This window comes from Mesocricetus auratus, unplaced genomic scaffold, assembly GCF_017639785.1.
Source record: "Mesocricetus auratus isolate SY011 unplaced genomic scaffold, BCM_Maur_2.0 Super-Scaffold_100019, whole genome shotgun sequence".
Taxonomy (NCBI): Eukaryota; Metazoa; Chordata; class Mammalia; order Rodentia; family Cricetidae; genus Mesocricetus; species Mesocricetus auratus.
Window position 1 is genome coordinate 35,763,536 of NW_024429200.1, and position 14,994 is coordinate 35,778,529.

General features: G+C 38.7%; 1 protein-coding gene across 2 annotated transcripts in view; it reads right to left on the reverse strand.

Annotated features, from left to right (window-relative positions):
• The window catches only part of Vps50 (VPS50 subunit of EARP/GARPII complex), an 88,454-nt gene that overhangs the window by 51,675 nt on the left and 21,785 nt on the right, over window positions 1-14,994 (reverse strand). For both annotated transcript variants that reach the window (XM_040728538.1, XM_005082895.3), the window contains 4 exons: window positions 13,546-13,628; window positions 5,992-6,034; window positions 4,394-4,492; window positions 2,639-2,779 (listed from right to left, as the gene is read on the reverse strand). In XM_040728538.1, coding sequence (XP_040584472.1) covers window positions 2,639-2,779; window positions 4,394-4,492; window positions 5,992-6,034; window positions 13,546-13,628 — 366 coding nt within the window. The remainder of the gene's footprint in view (window positions 1-2,638; window positions 2,780-4,393; window positions 4,493-5,991; window positions 6,035-13,545; window positions 13,629-14,994) is intronic.

Below are 14,994 nucleotides of genomic sequence, written 5' to 3' on the forward strand. Positions count from 1 at the left end.
GTGAAACCCACAGAAACAGCTGACCTGAACAAGGAGGAGCTCATGAACCCCAGACTGATAGCTGGGAAACCAGCATAGGACTGATTCAGACCCCCTGAATGTGAGTGTCAGTGAGGAGGCCTCAGCAATCTATGGGGCCTCTGGTAGATCAGCATTTGTCCCTAGTACACGAATGGACTTTGGGAGCCCACTCCACATAGAGTGACGCTCTCTCAGCCTAGATTCAAAGAGGGAGGGCCTAGGCCCTGCTCCAAATGAAGTGACAGACTTTGAAGATCCCTCATGGAAGGCCTCACTCACCCTGTCTAGGTAGCAGAAAGGGGATGGGACAGGTGTAGGGGTGAGCCCACAATATTGTATAGGCACAGGTGAAGACAAAAGAAGGGAAAAGCAAAAGCACTCTCTCTTGGAAGCCTGCCAGGCTCTGATCTTCCAGCTTCTGTGTAAGTTCTTTCTCTAGTAAATAAATAATAATTTCCATATTGCATTGACCTAGGGAGTCAGAGGGGGGCAGGGGAAGAGGGGAGGGAGAGGGAACTAGGATTGATATGTAAAACAAGCTTGCTTCTAATTTAAACAAAAAGGAAAAAAAATGATCGTTTTGAGTAGGTGTCAAATAGTTTTCTACCAGTAGATTATTTCATTTCTGCTCACAGCATATTGAGGAATATTTCATGTGTGTGTGTACTTTCCATGACTAATAATTGCAAAAAGCATTTACTCAAGAGGCAATCCACAATGATAAGCTATTTGTTATCTGATAAATTTAAAAACATACATTATTTCAAAAGGTCACTTTATCATCAGCTTTTTTCAAATGACAATACTCCAAAAGAAACACAATAGGGAATAAATTAAGCATTTTTCATTCATCAAAATACATAGGCCTATTCCAAATTGCAGTCTTAAACAATCTGAATGTAGAGGACCATCCCATGAAGTCTTGACCTTAAAAAGCATATGAAAATACACAATATGTACAACAGATACAAACAACAGAGATGACCAGTGGAAAAAACCCCTCATTTGTCTAAAATGCCTTTTTTAGTTAGGAATTATTTTCTGTTTAATAGAAATCGCAAGCTTGTAGTCACCGCTCTATCACTTAAAGTCATCCACCAATTATAGCCACACTACCAAAATTAAAAGAGATGACTATTTCAGTAATAAAATATACATGATTTAAAAAATAAATGTTTCTAAAATCAGAAAGATCAAATGATGGCTCTATTTAAAAGTGGACAAGTATATACCTATGTAACCATATCAGACTCAAAAGGTAATAACCACAAAATGACTAAAACAGTCCTAACTTAGAAAATTATCTTATAAAGATATTTCAACCACATTAACACCTGTCATTAGTAACTCCCTAATATATCAAATACACCTTCTACATCAGCTGTTCTCAACCTGTGGGTCAAGATCCCTTTGGGGATCAAAACAACACTTTCACAGGGGTCACCCAAGACCATCGGAAAACACAGACATTTACATTACGATTCACAACAGTGCCTGCATTATAATTTACAACACTAGAAAAATTACAGTTATGAAGTAGCAGTGAAAATAATTTTATGGTTGGGAGTCACCACAATATGAGAAACTGTATTAAAGGGTCATAGCATTAGGAAGACTGAGAACCACTGGTCTAGAATATTCAAAAAATAAGAAAATTTCTCCAGTTCCCAAAAGATATATACACTGTTCTGTACTTTTCACAAACTTGTGAGAACAAAGATCAGCTGATTCTTCATAATAATTCCTGGAAATACATATATATTTTAAAGCAGCTATCTACTTCCTAGAAGTGTTAACATTTCCTATCTGAAGTCTGAAGAGGCTCACCATGTCCCATGTGAGATCAAGCTGTAAACAATGACATCCACCATGTGGTGTCACTGCATTCAGTCTAGGGTGCCATCCTCCAAACCCTTCCTGAACACTGCTATGACACCGCACTCTCTTGGCCATCCTACCCTGCTAGCTACGTTTTCAGATTCTTTATCTTGTTTTCCATAACCTAAACCCAGAATGCCACAAGCCAACAGCTTTTACCCTTTCTCCAATCTTCTTATCTGGTCTCATGCCACTAACTAAAAGTAGATTCAGACGACTTTCAACTCTGCAGCTACAGCCCTGACCTACCCAAGCTTTTTCATCCAACAGCCCCAACAAGGCCACTTGATATTTAACAGGAACTCAACAAGTTCAGACGGTAGCATGTGCCTACAGTTCGGGAACTTGGGAGACTAAGGGAGAGAATCTATACAGTGATATGCTTCAAAAACCCAAAAAGGACAACTAGCAAGGAGACGCCTGGTTTCTTTCTGTCTGTGGTTCTGCTGCTCCCCAACCTGCCCTGCAAAAGCAAATGGCACTACCATTTTTCCAGCTGTCAGCCTCTGTTCTTCACACTCTGGGCTACTGTCAGCCAGGTCTCCTGCTGAAGCACACTCTAACTATGACCACTCCTCACCTGCTTTGTGTGAAGAACCACATTGGAAAAGAAGAAAACAATGATAAACATGTTTGCTTTTTACTTTAGTGGCATCTTCAGGCAGAAGATGTAAAGAAGTGAGCAGTTACTGATTTACAACCTAAGGGAGAGAAGACCAATAACGAAACTAACGCCTACCGTACAGAGATCTTTATATTGCAGCTTCTGGAATTTTGTATCTGTGTTTCCCGCACACAGCTCCACATAGCCAAGCACAACTTGAAACACAGTGTTGTGAATGGCTTGAGTGAAGTGCATATGGAGTTGATCCATTGCAGTCTAGGAAAAGAAAAAACAAACAATGCACTCTCACAGTATTAAGTAAATCTGAAATGATTTGAAAAACACAGGAAAAAAAAACCCTCATCAGCTATAACCACAACATATAGACCATGATCATCCTTACAATGAACTATGGTAAAGACTGTGTGCAAAGAACCTTTCACAAACGCACGGCATCACCCCACCCAGGCTGAGTATGAATGTGAAACTGTGCTCCTGCTCTGCTTTGTAACTGGTGTTCCTGTCTATTCATAGACAGTAGTAGCTCTGTGTCTCCGTCCTAGCAGATTCGCTTACACTCAATGGTCAGCTTCCTGCCGAACTACTTAAATCAGTACTTTTCACCACTCTTCTTGCTTTCCCTGGCTCTAGCTCTTTGTAGCACTGCCTCTAGCACCTAACAGCATCTTCATTTACAAAGGTAAGGTGTGCATCTGTAGTGAACTGAATTAAGAATGTCCCCATAGGCTCCTGTATTTAAATGCTTAGTCACCAGGGAGTGGAACTGTTTGACAGGGTTACACTGATTAGGAGGTTTGGCCTTTGCTGGAGTAGGTGTGATCTTGGAGGTGTGTCACTGCCAGTGGGGTGTGAGGCTTCAAAGGACCAATTCAAGCCTAGGGACTCCCCCACTCCCACCCCATGGCTGTCTGCAGATCAGGATGTAAAGCCCTCGGCTATTTCTCCAGCACCATGCCTGTCGGTATGCTGCCATGCAACCCACATTGAAAATAATGACTGAAAATAATGTTCTGAAACTGTAAGCAAACCCTCAAATGTTTTCTTTTGTAAGAGTTGCCTTGGTCTTGGGGTCTCTTGATGGTTTTCCCAAGACATAGCTTAAGATATGAAAATTAATGAGATACAAAAACTAGGAATTTTAAATTGTAAACAATTCAAAACATTGGTAAAGACTTCAATTTCCTTCCAAAACATGGCACCATTTAAAGGAAAGAAAAAGAAAAAAAAAAGCTTGTGTTTCTCATGTATAATCCTAAACACAGAAGACATGACCCTTGTTTCATGTTTTTCATGGAAGACTTTGAATAATGAGTGCACATTACATGGCAAGCTTCAGTATTGGGGAAATCTGCTAGAAGCAATGACCTATCTGGCAGATAAATATACCCAGTGAACATTTTATACACCCTTTGAAGGAGTCAGGCTAGCCTGTCTAGGAACAAAGCCCCATATTAAGATCCATATCCCAGGACCAAGATTTAAGGTACAAAACACTACATGTCATCTCTCATGGAATTTGAATTAGCTTGTACTTTTTCCCCCTTCCTTTGTGATTGTTTGTTTGTTTGAAAACAGTTTTGGCTTACAATCTTCCTGTCTCAGTCTCTCAAGTATAACATACTTTTCTTAAATCCTACACAAAATTGTGAAAGTATCAAGCTTGGCAAGCATAGTTCAAAACAAGTTTTAGTATGCTTCAGTCATATTATTTACACTCAGACTCTTAGTAGCATGCTACCACAGTCAATTCAGCACTACAGTGTACTTCGTTAAGTGAAATTTTGGAAGGACATCACATTGATCATATTCAGACTCAATCATGAAGGTTGATGGTGTCCTAATTATGAACTACATCTGCTCAGAACTAACCTGTGTCTTTCCAAGAAGTCGATAAGCTTGCTGAACCTTGGTATAATGATTAATGTCAAAATTCTTGCAGATTTTGGAAAGAGCTACATCCAATTGTTCCTATGAAATGAACACAAAAAGTAAGAGGTATGAGGAAACCGGCTTCAAAGCAATGGAAAGAAAATATTAAGACTACCTTCCCTTCATTTATAATTAATATCTATTTGCTATTATACTGGATTAGTCAAAACCAAGTATAAGTAAATTATAATTAGCCATTATGATTAAGCTTTATCTTTAGTTTCATATAAATAATGAACATTATTATCAATTTATTTGCCTTGAACCTATGTCTGGCATTTCAGAAGAAACAAAGTAAGTATAGTTTTTCAAGAGACCCGACTTTATAGTATTTCTTAGCTTTGTATTTCCTCAAACATCTGCTAAAATTGCCTAATTATGCAAACTGAGTGTCTGGGATTATAAGAAAATATAATTGATTTGCAATCAAGAAAAAGTAATTTTCAACCAAACACTGACTTTGAAAAAACACAACCAATTAAGCTTTTCCATCTTAAACACACTTCTTACTGGGTTTCTATTTTAATGACTTAATTTTAAAGCAATGATTTTCTACATGCATAGAATAAAATTTTGTATTAAGAATTAATAAAGAGCCCAGCAGGGGGGGTCATGTGACTTTAATTACAGCACTTGGGAGGTAGAGGCAGGCAGATCTCTGAGTTCAAGTCCAGTCTAGCCTAAAGATCATGCTCCAAGGACAGCCAAGGATACAGAGAAACCCTGACATGAAATATCAAAAAAAAAACCAAAAAAACAAAAAAACAGACTGAATAAATACTGAGTTCTCAACAGAAAGCCCTCATTAAAAATATTCAGAGTACTATTTACTTACAGAATTCAAGTCAGTTGTTTTAGCAAACAAACAGACACAGACATTGTTATAATTAGCAAATGACTGCATTTATGAACAAGGTCTTCTTTCACAAAAGGTCATCATAACTTTTACAATTATAGTACCCAAGTCAGGAAAGCTAAAGGTGGGAAGGGAACTCAGTAATTTATTGCTCAGTAGTATGAGCCCCCCACTTTGAAAATATTGCCAATAAGGCAGGAGTATTTGGAATATAAATAGGAGGATGAGACAGCTTCATGATAAACCCTACTCTTCCCACTTCTATATTTTCAATGATCTGAACATTATACTGGGAAGTTCTGGAATTTAAGAGGGTTTTATCAGTTAATAATTACAATGAAATCAACTTACTGTGCCAAAAAGATAAGTTACTTATAAAGCATGGCACATGTAAAGTGTTTCTGTTATACTACAACATGACAACATAGCTACCTCGTTTGGAGAGTTACTATTTCTAGAAATAATGATAATTTCAAATTCTGCTTTAAGGCCCCCCTAATTCTAGAAACATTTAGTTTACAAGTAGATTAATCTGACTATGCATGGACATTTCAAATGAAATACAAGAGATTTGAATGTAGTGATCTAGGGCAAGAGAAATAAACAGAAAACAATGCTGGGTCTGCCTAGACAAAAACCTTCAAAAGGAAAATTCTGCCCAACTTATTGTAAATTTCCTTACCTCAATTTGTTCCAAAGTGTCCTGCAGCTTTGAATTCAGCTCACTATAAATAAAGGAGGGTTAGAGGTGTCTATCTTTAAATATCAAATGCTAAATAAATAAGGTTGATAAACAGCAAGTCAGTACCCACAGTACGTGCAGTAACGTGGGCTGCTGATGACAAGCAGTACAAATAGATAAGAAAAAGAAACAAAAGGAAGAATCTATAGAGAATTAAGAATTAAAAGTTCATGGTACACTTTAAAATTAAAAGGCATCATTTAAATAAAAAGTAAAATCTCACAAATGAAGTTAGTTTCTACAACGCAGGAATAAAGTAATAGAAAGCAAACTTTAAAAATACAATTGAATGAGACCATATACCTAGAAAGGCTAACAAAATCTATGTAATAAATGCCAAGCTGAAGTAAACGGGGCTGAAATGCACGACAGGTAACAGGTAAAATCTCCAACAATGTGCTCACCTAAGTGATCGCCTATAACAACCAACTCTAATCAAAGGCCGAGCAAGCATTCTTTTTTATTGGGAGGCACTAGCAGCAGCTTCTAAGAGCTAAGAGCAGCTGAGACAACCCCACGGAATGAGGCTAGCAGCACCTTACTGTAAAGTTACAGCAATGAGACTGACACGGGCAGGACACGGAGTGAAAGGAACATATGGCTAATGGCTCCAACAGATATTTGGCACACGGGATATTCAAATGCAAATCAACACAGTAAGAAATGATAAGCGGCACTCGAGTCCATTAGTCATTCTAGAAACGCAACTATGAAAAACAGCAAAGCAAACAAGCAGAATGGCCAGGAGGTATTTTCAAAACAAGACTACATCTTCACACTCTGGCTGGCCGTGGAACAAACAGAACACTCAAGCAATGCTCGAGAAGGGACATCCCAATGAGCTCTCAGAAAACTTTAAAGGCTGCTGTGGTCCACACTCAGACTACCTCTCAGCAGTTCAGGGCTGTACACACATCTAGTCAAAGTGCACACACAACTAATTCTCAGGGCCTATTTGTAACAGACAAAAACTTCAAGTTGATACTACTTAAATGATATATCACCAAAAAAGGTCTCTGAAGCCCGATAAAAGAAATTCAATCTCAAAAAAAAAAAAAAAGCAGACCAACTTTTTAAAGTAGTAAGAATGAGGAAAAAGATTTAGTTCAACACATTGAAATCTTAGGTTTTGCAATGCTACCTGCTAATGATAAACTTGACTCTCAAACTCCTAGCTGCCCCAGCACATAGAAGGATCACAAGGCACAATTCACTATCTGTAAGATCAAAGCACTGTAGTAGCTTAAGGGCAGAAAAACATATAAAACTAGAAGTTTATTTCTGATGTCATTAGCCTCTGGAAGAAATTTTCATCTTTTTACTAAAGAGGACCCTCATTGCCAAAGCACCCTTGACAATCCTACCCTCATACTGTAGACTTCCTCCATGCAAAGCACCCTTGACAATCCTACCCTCATACTGTAGACCTCCTCCATGGGCTCCTTGTATGGCCCCTTGCAGAGCCTCTCAATGCAAGCCAAGGAGCTAACACCACAGGGAGACCAGCATACAGACAGCCATGCGGGGACAAAGCAATTCACCAGAAAGGAAAGCCGGCAGCATGAAGTCTTTGATGGTCTAAAGAACAAACGTTCAAGTCTACTTAGCAGCTTTGCACAACCGGTGCTCATCTTCTTTTAGGGAACCGTTCCACTTTGTAGGAAAAAGGACCATTTCTGAATTCATTCACACTCATTCAGTCACTATAAAAATGGTTGTTTCTACATAAAATTATAAATCTACATGTTGTTTTATTGACATTATTATTTATAGTTGCAACATTCTCTTTCAGTGAGCATGGTAGTATAAACAGCATGCAGAAGACTATAAACATAAAATGTAAAAATCAGTTTCATTTTACTAAAAAGGCTCTCAAAATCTCAAACTGCAGTTTGACCACAATAGACTACTAATTAAATACACACAGCAAGAAATTAGTGATAAAGGAGTGGGCATGAGTTGTGCAGCTTTTAAAGAAGTCCTTGGGTATCTCTTGGAAATGCTGAGTTCAAGCCATTTTAGTCACTTAATCAAAGCATATTAAAAAGATTTACCCATAAACATTTTGATAAATAAAAGCTACATTGTGGTTAAAAAAAAGTCACTAGTTCTAAGATGGAAAGCTAAGAGCTTTTAAAGCTATCTGCAAGCACAACAGAATGAACTGAACGCTACTGCTGAGTCTGGGCATCGCTAAAAAAATGTAAAGATAATGTACCCATAATTAACTAATTATGTGCTTTTATGTAACTGCTCTAGACTCACACACACACACACACATACTCTCTCTCTCTCTCTCTCTCTCTCTCTCTCTCTCTCTCTCTCTCTCTCTCTCTCTCTCTCTAAAAAACTGGTCTTAGGAAGACTCCAAATAAATCAAACCTTTGTACAAACCTGATGATACAAAGAGACAAGACAGTACAAAGATAATTAGCATGGTGCAGAACTTGGCCTGACCTGGTACTTACAAATCAGGTGTTTTCAAGTCAATTCCCCTCAAGATCTCTAGGTTAACACCAAAAGACTTCTTCTAGCTCTAAGATTTCCTGAGTCTACCACATGCTTATCATTTGTTTCCCAATTATCACAGTTTTCTATATGGTTCTGGAAAGTTCTAAAACTTTGAGAATGAATATAAGTAAATGGAATTCCAAATTTACAGTTTATAGTCATGATCCATGAAAATACTAGTCTGCTTAGCTTACAGCCACCCTAGAGGGTCCCAATTTACTCATGGGAAAGAGAATTTATCCACAGACCTCAAAGAAGACCTGACTTCCAAATACTGTAAAACCAAACCAACAACCCTGAGATGCCATGGAGTGTCTCTACAATATTCCAAAGCAGAACTAGTAAGATGACTTCAGATATAATCACACCTTTGAGTCCCCTGCCTAACTTAAGACAATCAATCAACACAAAGCTTGGAGTCTACTCCTAAGGACATTAAATAGTCATAAAACTCCAAACTTTATGAATTCGTAATCACAGTGAATTTGAGGAACAAAGAAAAATCCTCAGCATAGATGAGTCCATAGATGTGTCATGGATGTGAACTTGAGTTCACAAAACTGTTTAGGTCATAGTCTGAGGAAAAAAAATCCTTTAAACATTGCTTTATGATACAAGTACAGTGCTCAACAAACTAGTTGACAACTCACAAACTTTTGACACATAACACAGAGCTCTCAGGGTCTGTCAAGAAGTTTCTCTCCAATGAAATAAAAAGTAATAAAGTAGTTATGACTTTCAGATAACTTTCCTTGAAACTGATCTAGAAAATTTCAAGTGAAAAAGAAATTAAATACTTCACACAGATACACTTTAACATAAACACATTCTGAATCTTATTCTCAGCAAATTTCAACTATATGACTTCATGTCAATCAACTTGAGAATTTTCAAATAACATTGCCGAGATTCTCTGTCAGCCATAAAGTGAGCAAAATTGGTATTAGTTTATTAAGGATGCTGAAACACAACATATCTCAACAAAGACACAGAAGAGGCATCTGTTGCCTTTCATTTTGGAGCCAACTGAGTGCCTTGAGAGTCTCTTGGAAAAGGGAGTGGTAAACTGCAGGAATCTTATGTGAGGTTTCCCTCACATAAAGAAGAAAACTTCTTTATGTAGTTTTCCTGCTTTCAGAACCATTAAGAGTCATCACGATGTTGTCTCTAATCTACTCAGCACCTCCTCTTAGACTAGGTCCTCTTCGCTCAAACTCAACCTTTCCATTTTATTCCAATAAAGGAGTCATGTGACTAGAACCCTCAAGCAATCAAGACCAAATTAAAACATGGCCAAGCAGATACATGGTTCATACAAATTCGACTGAAAAAACAGTCATCAGAATGCGGAAATGTTCTAAATCATGAAGTAGCTCTCTTAAGGCCATTACTACTAAGGGGGCAGGTGTGGTGGCACACACCTTCAATCCCAGTACTAGGGAGGCAGAAGCACAAACCTGTGACGAGTCTACATACATGGCAAGTTCCCAGGCCACCTCTGTCTCAAAACACACAAAGATGAGTAATTCTAGGGGAATATTAACGACTCTCTAGCACTCAACAAGAATGGAATACTTAAATAGTACTTAAAATTTGAGTATGGAGATTCAAGTGTAAATTAACTACTACTCCTAAGATTAACAGAGCATCAAATTGCTTTGTTAGTGATTCTCAGGTCTAAAAAGTGAGGATTCACAGGCTCACCACAGGACACAAAGCCTTAATAACATAGAGCAAGTTCTTCATTTTAGAGATCTGTTGCACAAAAGACATCAATATTGCTAGGGGAATAAACTCAAGTGTTTTTTTTATCACAGAAAATCAAACATTTGAGGCCACGGCAGGTTAGCTGGTTTGATTTATTCATTCCATGTTATATAGGAAAATCCTAATAACACTTTGTACTCCATAAATATATGACTATTAATACATAAAACTATAAATCAACCTCAAAACTGAGTAATTTTTTCTTAAAAAGAAAGAAATGTAAGTTTTTCCAAGCAGGAACAAGGACCAGCACAAAGAGCTGAAGTGAATGGCCAGGCAAGACACACTGTGCTGCTACCAGGCATAGAGGGCCTGCTTCACCACCAGCCCCCACAGCACTGCACATTCTCATAAATCACACGCCGAAAGGCCAACCCTATTCATCCATTTTCTTAGGGAACCTAAGGTGAGCTCATGCTACCCCAACGTTCTTGGTACATACAAGTGCAACTCTACCCATTTATAGGAAAGCCAAGCCTCCCCATATCACCCTCATGTGCGTATACAAACAATGTGTGCTTTCTAAGATACAGCAGCTATCAATTTAGACTTCTTTCAGAGCACTTTAGTTTCATGTCTGGTAACACCTCTTCCATGTATCACACTATCCATTAATATATAAAAGTTCTTGGTAGGCACTTCCGACTGAACTTTGAAAAGTCCAAATCTGAATTACTTTCAGACTTTTTACAGCCAAATCTTGTTATATAAGACATTTACTTTAGAATAACTAAAATAGAATTTTTAATTAAGGGAAAGTATAGTTTCAACAGCTAACCAGCTTTCTCAATTTCCTGCCTCCAAACTCCACAATCATTTTTTCCTCCTGTAACAGACAGTGACCTTTGCAAAGTCAATCCTTGCAAAGTCTTGGCATTTTATCTTCTATTTTACTTTCCAATTCTTATTCTTTTCCATCAACTTTCAAATATTCAAGTTCCTTTCTTAATTCCATGTGTTTTCACAAAATTTCTTCATTTTTATACCCACACTTCAGCCAACTCTCCCTAAATAGGACCCCAAAATGGTTGGTCATGACTTCCTTGTTGAGAAATACAACAGATATTTTCAGTCCTCATTCTGCCTGCCATCTTTAAGACTAAGATTTCACTCATGGGGCAGGAGTTTCTCGTCCTTGACTCCTTTATTTTGGCCTAACCCTCTTCATTTTCCCCTCCCCCTTCTTCCTCCAGGCACTCACAGGAGATCCTGGAGGAGAGTGAGCTCGAAGTGCTTCTAGTGGGAGCACAGCGGCTTTCTCTTGCGCATCCAGTTCTAGATCTGTGTGTCCCATGCACACCAAAGGCTTGTACTGACTGCACATGTGTGGTCCCCACAGTCCTGGTACACTCAAAGCAAAAAACCTGGCATAAACACTCAGTAAACGCACAACTGCTTCGATAACTTGATTCCCAAAGGCATTTGCTGTAACAAATGCACCATAAAAACAACTAAGTGGGTGCCCTAGGCTCTTTTTTGGAACTCAGAACATGTCAGAAGTTTCCAAGTATCTGTGCAAGGCCCTGGGTACACTTCCTGGACATCAGGAAGCAGGAAGATTGAGTTAGAGGAGAGCAAGAAAAGAGATACTATAATAGAGGGAGTCATTATAGGTTTAAAGAGAAGTCCAGCAATACGGAAATGTCCAGAGATCTACAAGGATGACCCCAACTAACAATCTAAGCAATAATGGAGAGGCTGCCTTAAATGTCCTTCCCTGATAATGAGACCAATGACTACCTTATAAGCCATCCTAGAGCCTTCATCTAGTAGCTGATGGAAGCAGAAGCAGACACCCAAAGCTAAGCATTGAGCTGAACTCCTAGAATCCATTTGCAGAGAGGGAGGAGTGGTGAGCAAAGGGGTCAAGACCAGGCTGGAGAAACCCACAGAAACAGCTGCCCTGAACAAGGGGGAGCTCATGGAGTCCAGACTGATAGCTGGTGAACCAGCATTGGACTGATCCAGACCCTCTGAATGTAGGTGTCAGTTTAGAGGTCTGGACAATCTATGGGGCCTCTGGTAGTGTATCAGTATTTATCCCTAGTGCATGAATGGAATTTGGGAGCCCATTCCACATAGAGGGATACTCTCTCAGTCTAGACACACAGGGGAGGACCTAGGCCCTGCCCCAAATGGTATGACAGACTTTGAAGATTCCCCATGGAAGGCTTCACTCTCCCTGGGGAGCAGAAAGGGGATAGGATGGGGTCGGTGGGAGCAGGGGAGGAGGGACCAGAGGGAACTGGGATTGACATGTAAAACAAGCTTTTTTCTAATTTAAATTTTAAAAAAAGGAAAAAAAAGCTTGTTTCTATTTTAAATTTTAAAAAAAGAAAAAAAAAGCTTGTTTCTAATTTAATTAAAAAAATGGAGGGAGAAGGGAAGAAAGGAACTCCTGAGTATAGACAACACATAAGAGGAAACTCTGTATTCACTTAGATAATCTAGTTAAATGCAAATGCTGTTGTCAAGCTTTTCAATATGGACAGTTAATAATGGCAGCCAGTTTAGCTAAAATATCCACTACAAATAAAAGGTAAAACATATTAAAATGCAATTATTAAATACCACCAAGTTGATTATTATATAAACAGAAATAATATTTAAATTTTCCAAAAGACCAACCATTTGAACCATGTGGACCTTTAAAACAAGCTGTAATAATATGCTCAATATTTCTATGATGGACAAAGCTTAGTCCAGTGGTTCCAAACCTTCCCAAAGCTTCGACCCTTTAGTATAGTTCCTCGTGTTGTTGTGATCCCAGCCATAAAATTACTCTGTTGCTACTTCCTAACTCTAATTTTGCTACTGCTATAAATCACAATGTAAATATCTGATATGCGATATATGTGAGATGTTCATTTGACCCACAAGCTAAGAAGCACTGACTTAGAGGAATGATCCTGAAGAGATGCAAAGAAGATGGGAGCAGATTTATTCTCACCCATTATTGTACAAAAATGACATCACTCAGACAGGAAAGAATATGAAAAGAGATTCGAGAGGTGACAAGGGGCAGGACTGAAAAGCACGTGCACCTCCAGACCTTCCCAGCTGCACATTATTTTACTGTCGTGCCCACTGACGGACACACATGTTAAACCCAGCACTCCATATTAAGCCTGAATGCTAGTTAATGTCATATGTTGAACAAGTCCTAAATAAAAATCACTGACATAGAATCAGGTTAAAATTTGTATGCTGCCATACCTTATACAGCTGTAGTGTTTAAAAGTGCTGGCAGCCTTCTGACACTCCAGACACAGCTGAATGGCTCCTGGATAGTCCTCCTCCTTAAGACAGAAGAGAAGCCATTAGACTAGAAACAAGTCCTTAAAAGGCCTGATTAACACACATGCTGTTGATAACCTAACAATAAGTCTCTTAAACAAGTATCAGAAGGCTAATAAGTAACACAACAGAGGCAACTAACCTCAGGCCTAAAATCTACCTAAATAGAGAAAAAACTGCAACAACTCTGTTCCTCCAAATCCTTGGTAACAACTTCCCCGAGAACATGACTTAAAGTCAGAGCTGCTTCCCGTGAGAGCTTTCTCTAGCTCTTATGGTAACTTCTGATGTTTCTACAAAATGTGCCAAACAGCCTCCATTCTATTCATAAGTAAATTTCAACTATTTACCACCAATCAATAAATATTTCTGAATAAATATTGGTAACTGCATAGCTGAAAATGGAACTGTCTCCCAAAAACCCATGTGACAGATATAGTCTTGGTGGCCAGCCTGTGGTGCAGCCTTCAGGAAGTAGGGTCAATTGGAAGGGAGCAGGTCACTGTGGATGTGCCCCGGGAAGTATACTGAACCCCCATCACTCGCTCCTCCCCTGTCCATCCTTCTCCCCTTCCTGGCTGCCAAGGAGTGAGTGAAGTAACATTTGTGGGCTAGGTCCTCTGCCATGCTACACTGCCTCACTGCAGCCTTAAAAATGACAGGCCCAAGTGACCATGAGCTGAGGCCCTGGGGGAATCTCCCTTCTAATAGTTCTCAGGTATTTGTCAGAGTAATCAATTAACTTAGTAACTTAAGAACATGCTGTTATACAAACAGAAATTTCATGCCAAATTAGTATTTCCCACAGATGTCTCAGACCCTAGTTTAGTAGTTCTAGTTTAGAATACTGATTATACAGAAAAAAAATCACAAAAATATTTCTTTATGCTTGTATTAAAATTAAACAGATATAATTCAAACACCATGGATGCTAACATAATGGCAAAGTACCTACTTCATGAAGATCAAGTATAAGTTTCCTATAATATTTAAGATGTCATTATGCTTTAGTAAACCTTACTATCACAGAAAACATCAAAGAGAAACAGATGGCTGGCTCAGGAAACTAATTACTATAAGAGGTATCAAATACAAGGAAAATGGTAGCCATTTCACAAGTCACTTTTGTACGTTAATTGTGAAATTTAATTGGTTTGTTTGAATGAAATCAAAAGCCTAAAGTCAGTACACAAAGTCAGGCGGTGCTGGCTCACGCCTTTAATCCTAGCACTAGGGATGCAGAGTCAGGCGGCTCTCTGTGAGTTCGGAGACTATAAGAGCTAGTTCCATGACAGGCTCCAAGGCTACATAGAGAAACCCTGTCTCGGGAAAAATGTTTTCCCAAGCACTTCATTTCCAAATATGTCA